The sequence below is a fragment of the Prunus persica genome, chromosome G5, assembly GCF_000346465.2.
Source record: "Prunus persica cultivar Lovell chromosome G5, Prunus_persica_NCBIv2, whole genome shotgun sequence".
NCBI lineage: Eukaryota > Viridiplantae > Streptophyta > Magnoliopsida > Rosales > Rosaceae > Prunus > Prunus persica.
This window is the reverse complement of record NC_034013.1, coordinates 13,955,651-13,964,731: the sequence shown is the minus strand read 5'-3', so window position 1 is coordinate 13,964,731 and position 9,081 is coordinate 13,955,651. Positions and strand designations below refer to the sequence as shown.

At 38.5% G+C, this 9,081-nt stretch overlaps 3 protein-coding genes across 5 annotated transcripts in view; 2 read left to right on the top strand and 1 right to left on the bottom strand.

Moving 5' to 3' along the window:
* Nucleotides 1–4,351, top strand: part of LOC18777441 (telomere length regulation protein TEL2 homolog) — a 6,685-nt gene extending 2,334 nt beyond the window's left edge. The window contains exons 7-13 of the mRNA XM_007210384.2: nt 590–866; nt 1,291–1,505; nt 1,748–1,846; nt 1,938–2,449; nt 2,758–3,524; nt 3,658–3,856; nt 4,048–4,351. Coding sequence (XP_007210446.2) covers nt 590–866; nt 1,291–1,505; nt 1,748–1,846; nt 1,938–2,449; nt 2,758–3,524; nt 3,658–3,856; nt 4,048–4,209 — 2,231 coding nt within the window. The 3' untranslated portion in view covers nt 4,210–4,351. The remainder of the gene's footprint in view (nt 1–589; nt 867–1,290; nt 1,506–1,747; nt 1,847–1,937; nt 2,450–2,757; nt 3,525–3,657; nt 3,857–4,047) is intronic.
* On the top strand, nt 4,437–5,676 carry LOC18777410. The gene is made up of 2 exons (XM_007210570.2): nt 4,437–5,050; nt 5,383–5,676. Exons 1-2 carry the CDS (start codon nt 4,632–4,634, stop codon nt 5,486–5,488), a joined length of 525 nt encoding a protein of 174 aa, XP_007210632.2. The 5' UTR covers nt 4,437–4,631; the 3' UTR covers nt 5,489–5,676.
* LOC18776105 (probable ubiquitin-like-specific protease 2A) lies at nt 5,842–8,631 on the bottom strand. Of its 3 annotated transcripts, none has more exons than XM_020563538.1 (7): nt 8,043–8,631; nt 7,209–7,524; nt 6,952–7,119; nt 6,744–6,854; nt 6,547–6,628; nt 6,329–6,442; nt 5,842–6,238 (listed from the first exon to the last, which is right to left on the bottom strand). In XM_020563538.1, the coding sequence occupies exons 1-7, from the start codon at nt 8,128–8,130 to the stop codon at nt 6,167–6,169; spliced, it is 951 nt and encodes a 316-aa protein (XP_020419127.1). In that variant the 5' UTR covers nt 8,131–8,631; the 3' UTR covers nt 5,842–6,166. The 3 variants fall into 3 exon arrangements, with proteins under 3 accessions (XP_020419127.1, XP_020419128.1, XP_007210601.2); XM_020563539.1 differs by having other exon boundaries at nt 6,723–6,854; nt 7,209–7,392; XM_007210539.2 differs by having other exon boundaries at nt 6,723–6,854; nt 8,043–8,629.

The following is a 9,081-nucleotide window of genomic DNA, read 5'->3' as shown; positions in this document are numbered from 1 at the left end:
GGGGGGACAAAAACTTTTTTTTTTTAGGGGGCACTTTGGGTGTTTTGCACACAGAAAGGGCTTTTAAAAAATATGCGCCCCTTTTTTTGGAGGAAAATTTTTTTTTTTTTTGTTCCCCCCCTTTTTTGTTTTTTTTCCCGGAGAAGAAAAAAATTTTTTTTTCAAAAAGGTTCCCCCCAAATTTTTTTTTTTGGGAAAAAAAAGGAAATTGTTTTTTTTTAAAGAGGGGGGGGCCCTTAAAAAGGCCAAAAAGGGGCCCTTTTTTTTTTGGGGGGGAAATTTTTTTTGTTTTTTGGGGGGGGGGTTTGGGGGAAAATTTTAAATTTTTAAAACCAAAAAAAAAAAAGGTTTTTTGAAAAAAAAAAGGGTTTTTTTTTTTTTTTTCCCCCCCCCCCCCCCCCCCCCCCCCCCCCCCCCCCAACCCAATTTTGAAAAACTTACTCTTCCAGAGTAGTTAATTATTTCCATCAAACAAAAGTGGAACCACCCCTATTATCTGGTTAATTGAGCGTGACAATTGATATGCAAGAAGAGTATTCTGGTCGGATGCCTTTGTATATGTAACCGAAGTGTTTTTCCTTTTTCACAGATGTGCTTTTAAGCGAAATAATTCCACGGGTTCTTAGTCATGTACGGAGCTTATTATCATTAAATATAGATCCACTTGTCTCGGATGTTTTTGAATCATACCCTAGTTCCCAATTTTGGTTGAATATGATACAAGCTATGAAAGATTCTTATGCTGTGGAAAGAATATCTGAGCAGCTTTTACATCAGCTTGCAACTGAACGTTTGAGTGATGTTGAAGCCTACTGGATTCTTTGGCTATTATTTCATCGGGTTTCTAAATACCAGATATCAGTGAGGTCAGTGAATACTCTCTCTCTCTCTCTCTCTCTCTCTCTCTCTCTCTCTCTCTCTCTCTCTCTCTCTCTCTCAAATTAAGTGGACACATTTTAACATTTAAGATTCAACTTTGCACTTGAAATCAAAATTGTTTTTGCAGAATGTTGTGGTGTGGCAAATTGTTTGGATATACTGAAATCTGGCCCAGAGATAATTAGATGTGCCACCAGTTTCATCTTTGTTTTTGACAGATATTAATTGTTTTACATTACCCATGGCATGCAAACAATGTGTTGCATATAAAGAGTTTTCCCAATTCTGACATATTACACTGATTGTTTATGGAAAATACATTTTTTTTGTCGCTCCAGTGTTGATCTTTTAAAAGTATCTTTGATTTCCTGTTATATTAAGTGTTTAATTTTCAGCTTTCCTCTTTATTAGGGCAATGTTTGCTGACAAATTCTTACTCTGGAAAGTATTTCCTGTTCGTTGCCTGCGATGGATCCTTCAGTTTGCTGTTCTTGAATGCCCACCTGAAAGTAATTCACTTGCTAAAGGTCATAATACCCGAAATTTCTTAGACACATTGCAGCATCTGGTAGCAGTATGGTCTAATAAGGAGTTTGTGCAATCAGCCCCAACTGAGCAGCAAATTTGTATCCTTCTTCATTTGTTTGTCTAGCATCTGGTAGTAGTCTGTGATGAATCCTAATGATTCTTCTTGACTGAACTTTACAACGGGAGACCTTGTAGACTCTAAAAGCCTAAAGATTAATATGAAATACCTGATATATCACAAGTAGCTATTCTATAATAAATCCTGTTGCATTAAAGAAAATTTCATTGTTTCATTATGCTGCTTTTTGGATTTTGTTGCTCCTTAATCTTGTAATATCAGATGTATCTGCAGCTGTAGGCCTTTCCCTGGAGAAGATGTCTAAGGAGGAACTAGATGAGACTAAGGATGTGATGCACTCAATTCTCAAAGGAGTGAGCTGTAAATTCTTTTCCCCATCTCTATCGGTATAGTGTCTTGCAATGTTGGTGGTCAGTATCTTCCGGTTATATCTTGTCTTCTTTGCTGGCAGGTAGGCTGGAAAGCCCTAATAATTTGATTCGGAAAATGGCCAGCAGTGTTGCTTTAGCTTTCTCCAAGGTGATTGACCCAAAAAATCCTCTATACCTTGACGATAGCTACACTGGGGATACTATCGACTGGGAATTTGGGTTGTCTACTCCTGAGAAAGGGACTCCTGAACAGGGTATTGACAAAACTGAAATATCTACTACCTCAGTTCTAGAAAAGGGCTTCACCCACAAAGGCAATGATGAGATAGCAAGCAATGGGAAGAGTAAAAATAAAAAAATAACTGAATCTAAGTTGGTTGATCCAGACGAGATCATTGATCCAGTTACACTAAATTACGAATCAGCCTCTGATGAAGATGACAACGATGATGCTAGTGAGAATTCCGATGTCTCGAGTGACTCATCTTTACAGCCATATGATTTGGCAGATGATGACACAGATTTGAAAAGAAAATTTTCACAGTTGGTTGATGTGGTTGGGGCACTTCGGAAATCTGATGATGCTGATGGGGTAAGTAAACTAAGTACATTAGTTTAATACTTGTCAAATGTTTTTCTTACAATAATCACTAGTCAACTAAGTTTGTGCTGTAGATGAGATCGACCTTTTGGTGCAGCTTATGAGATCTATGGGTGAAACATTAGACAAGCTGGATGAATATTGTCCTTGGCTCGTGTAAATATACAACTAAATAATTAGGGAGTGGGTATGAAACAATGGTTGGATTGCCAGAGTGCAGTGATTCCCTGGCAGTCAGCTTTGAAAATTTGGTGTACCAAATTCTCATCTGGATCGTTACATTTATTTTCATATTGCAGGTGGAGAATGCTCTTGCTGTTGCTGAAAAGCTTGTCAGAGCGTCGCCTGATGAGCTTAAGCATGTAGCAAGTGATCTTGTCAGAACTCTAGTTCAGGTTCGTTGCTCTGACTTGGCTGTAGAAGGTGAGGAAGATTCAGCTGAAGACAAGAGACAGAGAGCATTGGTTGCTTTGCTTGTCACATGTCCTTTGGAGTCTCTTGGGACTTTAAACAAACTACTATATTCACCTAATGTGGATGTCAGTCAACGCATAATGATACTTGATGTCATGACTGAGGCTGCTCAGGAGCTTGCTCATACTAAAATTATAAAGCCTCAACAGGCTAGGGCCCTCATAGCAACCACGTCAGAGACCCAAGCTTGGTTCTTGCCAAGCGACATAGGGCCCCCTGGATCTGGTCCCTGGAAAGAGATTTCAGAATCAAGATCTTTACTGAATTGGACGAATCGTTATGAGAGGGAACTTCCTTCAAAACCTGGTCAGATTAAGAGAGGCAAAACGCGGCAATGGAGCCTAAGATCAGCAAATAAACAAGAAGCCCAATTAGAATGGTCCCATAATAAGTTTCCGGTGAATGCAGCAGCATTTATGCTCCCTGCCATGCAGGGCTTTGATAAGAAAAGGCAGGGTGTTGACTTGCTTGATAGAGATTTTATCGTCCTGGGAAAACTCATCTATATGCTTGGTGTTTGTATGAAATGTGCAGCCATGCATCCAGAAGCCTCTGCACTGGCTGCCCCTCTTCTAGATATGCTAAAATCCAGGTACTGACTGCAAAATCTCTGTGTGAATGAAATGATGATTAGGTTATGATATTCTAATAGCAGCTTCCCCATTGCATATATACATTAAACTGTATTTATTTCACTAAACCCTGTCGTTTTAACCTTCATGCAGGGAGGTATGTCTTCACAAGGAAGCTTATGTTAGAAAAGCTGTTCTTTTTGCAGCTTCATGCGTATTGCTATCTCTTCATCCCTCTTATGTAGCAACCTCCTTAGTTGAAGGAAACGTCGAAATTTCAAACGGGCTTGAATGGGTGCGCACATGGGCGCTTCAGGTAGCTGAATCAGACAACGATAGAGAGTGCTATACGGTAAACAACTAATCCTAAAGCTCCATAAGGGACGCCTATAGTCCCCACCCCGCCCCGCCCCTCTGAAACCTTTCTCCATTCAATGCCATATCACTTTCTTCTTTGTTTGATTGTTTTTAATTGCTGCAACGTTGATTTAATTTACCTATGCCACCATGACTGGTTGTTGACATATATCCTTTGTGTCGTAGATGGCTATGGCATGCCTACAACTCCATGCTGAGATGGCCCTCCAAGCTTCTCGAGCACTAGATTCACCAGAAGCTACATCCATTTCGAAGAATGTCGGCCTTCCTTCCAGTCTGTCCAAAGGGACAATTATAATCCCACAATCCAGTGTGAAATACCAATAATTTATTGATTTTGTTCACCGAAAAGAAAATTTTAAATTAAGTCAGCCTTTTTGTTACCTGTTTTGTACAGTTCATGCTACTAATTGATATCGCTATTTTGTAAATGCTGGTTTCCTACATTGTTTGTTGATTATTTTTTCAATCCATGTAACTTGGGATCGAGTATGTGGTCATTCTATGGAACCTACAAAATTACTTCGGTTTTGTCACAATGAAAGAAATCTTAATTTTCCATCCACTATCACCAATTGAGCTAATGGCTACAAAATTACTTTTAAATGACTAATTTAAATTGCTGCCACGTCAAATGTGGCCCACAAACTTATGGCCCAGTAGCTGACTCATCAAGACATAATGGGACGAAATTAGATTCAATCAACCCATTGGACTGAGGCCCCCGCCACGCCACCATCACCATCGCCATGGCCGCTGTCTCCAAGCTCCTCTCTTCCATCCTTCCCTCAAAAGCATCACCACCACAGCCATCACCATCATCATCAAACCTTCCTCTGCCACCACGTGTCTCTCTTCCCAAAACCCCATCTTGGAGGGCCCCACTGGTGGCCACCTGGACGCCATCATCAAGTCCTTCTTCCTCATCTTTAGCCAGTATATTGTGGCCCTCACTGGCATACTCAAACACCCTCTTCTTCAAATCAGCGTACAACGTTCAGATCGTAGTGCAAGACAACGATTCCGAGGAAAAGCTTGTTGGGAGGTTCAGAAAGGAGGTTCTGAGGGCTGGTGTGTTGCAAGAGTGCAAGACCAGGAGGTTCTTCGAGAACAAACGGGAGAAGAAGCAGAGAAAGACTAGACAGGCTGCCAGAAAGAACCGCAAAAGGTTTCTTTTCTTTTTTTCTATTTGGTAACTACTGCTTTTGGGCCTGTTTGGTTGCCGAGAAAGTGAAAGGAAATAAGTGAGATTTTAGGATAGCTGGGATGTTGGATTTCTTTTGATTTGCCCTTGTTTTTTGCTTGGAACAACTTATCTTGGCGGCCTCTCTCTATATGTTAGCCTTTTTGGAGATTTGAGGGTGTGCTTGAGTTTTGCTTCTCTTCTATCTGTCTCCTGTATTGTGAAATTTTTGCTTGCTTTGTGTTTTGAGAAAACCTGATTCATGGGGATCTCTTGACAATGATCATCTCACTTCTATATGCTATACTCATTTTCAGGTATCCACAATCAAAAGATCCAAGGCAGGACAAACCGGAAGCGAGGATAAACGACGACAAAGAAGACGATAACTGGGACTACGATGTAGAACTTCCATATCATTGATATGTAAGGACCTTTGACATCCATTGTTATTGGAGATCGAATGCCTGCACCCTCAATATATTTAGAGTGTTTGATTTATGTTCAAACTCTTCTTTGGCGATATGAATCATAGACAAGCATAGGAGGATAGACAATGAAATCAAAATTCAGAATGTATTGGCTTTTATAAGAGATTGCTTTTACCTCAACCTCTTGACGAGAGTCATCACAATCTACCATGCCCTGTAGTTGGGTTCAAATCTGTGCATTATAATACTTGAAGTAACTTCTTTTGCATATCCAAAAAAGAAAAAGAAAAAAACATCTTTTTGTTCGATTATCAAGACTAAATTGTAATTAGCAACAAGTTGAGGGAAGTCAAGAGTAAACTAACATTTTACTGACAGCTCTAAGTTGCAGTCGCAATTAGCTACATCAAATCTCTAAGCTAAATACAGGCAAGTAAAGGAGCCACCATCGATAATTTTTTAGGCTTTTCTTTCTCACTAGCCAAAAGGTTTCTCAATATACGCTTCGACTGTGGCGCTTAATCATCCTAGGAAACCAACATTACACCTACATTACCTTGATCTATCTCATTCACTTAGGCACTATGATCGGCTGACCCAATCTACAAGAACATTTACATAAAGTCAACAAAAACCTATGGACTTCCTTTCACTGTTAAGTATATGCACATCACTCTGAAGAGGAATATAGTTGCTGGCAGAAACACTCCAAGCCTTCAGGGGTAAACCAATTTTTTTTCATCTGCAATTCCCACAGAAAGGTAGAGCTAGTAACAGATAATATATGAAAGCTGCATCTTAGAATAAACATATGATAAGATGAAAAACTTACAAAGTATGGGTAGCCGCCCTCAATGCTGAAATTCTCAGGAGCACCCTCAATGAACAAATTGATGTAGTAGAGAACAAAGTTACCGCATTCTACATCATTTCTCTGTTGTGGCACCTGAAAATTTTCCTTTTCATGTAAATTTTTTCTAATATGAAAGTAGAAAGTCACAAAGAGAATGTTAAGAACATAGAGAGTCACAAAAAGACTGTTTAGGTCACCTTAGGAACCAAGAAAGGAATTCGATAGATAAAATCTTTGGTCTCAGACCTGCCCTCTGCTTCATAAATGTCTAGTACAAATCTGAAAACAATGATAAACAAATGTCAAACAGCCAATTAGGACTGTGGCCCCAAAAAAACAAACAGGATACATAATTTGCTACAGAAAATCATACTTTCTTATATCTGGTTCATACCGCCTTGGATCTGCGTTTTCAAGAGAATCAAGCAACAACATGCATGGTTTATGGGTTTCTGATTGCTCACTCTCACCAAAATGGCAAAAGATTAATAGGTTCCAGTGACCCCTGAAAAGGCAACATTTTGGAAAAGAAAACGTTAGAACTCTAAGCATTGAGTGAGAGAATGGAAAGATTTTAGCTCAAGGTAATGGTAGATAGCTACCAGCAAACGATAGGAACAATGACATATTTCTTTGAGAAAATATGCTTCTTCTTAATCCAGGTCAGCACCTTGTCTCTGGAGGATGGTTGCAAGTACAAGCTAAACCACATACAGTCAAGGTACGCGAAAGAAGTCCTCTTATCCTCTGATAAATTCTTCCATAAGTTCCTACACATTCCAAACAAATTTCAAAATCCAATATGACCATAAAATTACAGCTACTTTTGCACAGAGCCTTACTCAAAACTAGGACTTACTGAAAGTAACGATCAAATGCTTCAGAGCCTAGCTTTTCTTTACACTCAAATGCTTGAGAGTCTAGTTTTTCTTTTTTTCTTGAGACAGCATTCTTGGCATCCTTGGGTGGTCTCAGTTCTTTCATCTCTTCTCTTTTCCCTTTCCTCTTCAATCTCTCACCACGATGGAAGCGGCAAGGGAATTCTAAAAGGCACGGGTATCTCTTCTTTATCAGTTCAATATCTTTTAGAGCTAATTTCTTTTTTTGAACTATCAAATAGGCGAAGACGTGCCTCCAACATGAGCGATGTTTTGACACCTCATATCTGAAAAGCTCTGTTGGAGTACAAACACCATAACCCATCAAGCGTTCACCAATATTGAACGCAATAAGTAGCAGAAAAACAAGCATACAACAAAACTTCAAACAAAAAGATTCAATCTTTAATCTAAAATCCATCAAAAGACCAGCTTGCAAGGACGGACGGGCTTATATACTAGCCCAAAATGTCAATGTGGGATATTGTTATCTTAACATCTTAAAAAAGATTTAATTTTTAATCTAATTTCCATCCATTTTCCCTTATCTATTTCTCAGCTCTGTGATCTCCACTCTCCTCTTTCTCTCTCTCCCATATTTACCATTTGCCTCTTTAATCAAATACAAAAACTTCACCTCATTCTTGAAAATTCCAAAGAACAAAAATAAAATTTTGAAACTTTGAAACTTTAAACAATGATCATTTGCATGTTGAGTAGGAAATAGCAGGACAGCAAAAGAAACAGTGAAGGAGATAAAATTGGCAACAGCACAAGGGTTAAGACAAAGATGGGCTTTGCGGGGAAACACTTACCTGAAATTGGAGAGTCGAGGTCGGAAGAGTCGAGGTCGAGGTCGATGATAGCGGGTCCTTTGTTTTTGTTTGGCTTTCTCTTTGACATTTGAGACAACAAGCACAGAGCTTGGAAAGAGCTCTCTTTCCTTTTTCTTCTTCTTCTTGTGGAGTGTGGAGGGAGAGAGGGTTGGAATTGGGAGTGTTAGAGAGATTTGGTGTAGTACTGATTGCGGGAATATGGACCGTTGATTTGGTGTACTAATATCAAAGAGAATAGAGAGGTTTTTAGCACGTGGGGCTCATTTGAATAGATTTATATGTAAGTAGAGCAAACGTTACAGGTAGAACAAACTGAATGAGAAAAATAAGAGGAGAGGGTAGTTGCATTCCTCTCTAGGTTTTTTTTTTTCTTCTTTGATCTAATCCAAGTGTTTTAGTTGAAGCTTATTAAATTTACTTGTCTTTTCTTATCATGGAATGAAATTGAATACTAGATTGGTTGTCCATTGCATTATGCAATGTGTTTAATAGAACGATGATGATCAATAATTTTTTTAACCGAACCAAGTGATCATGACCAATTTAAAAGGTTGAGTTGAAATTATAATATAATATCCATTGACATTATTTACTTTTTTTTTTGGTCGAATAATCATATTTACTTTAAATATGAGGTTTCAAATTTGAAACTCTATCTTTCAATATTGTTTGATCACAAGTCAACATTATCCCTCCTTAGATCGTAAACAAGCCGTTGAGATTGGCACATTAAAATTTAAATAAGTTAATGATCGATTTAGTTTGGTTAATTTAGGGACAAATTGAACGAAGTTAATCAATTAATGATTGTTTTAGGCATACTCATTTGCTTTCTTTTTTCTTTTTTCTTTTTTTAATATAAGCGATAGTCTAAATTAGAGGAGAGAGGAATTTCTCATACACACAAATGATGCCATGGGGTTCGAATATGAGATTTCGTGACTACAAGTCAATACCCTTTTTCACCCGTTGACTATTTAGTTTAAGTAGTTTTCAAATATGTCAAACCAACTGCCGA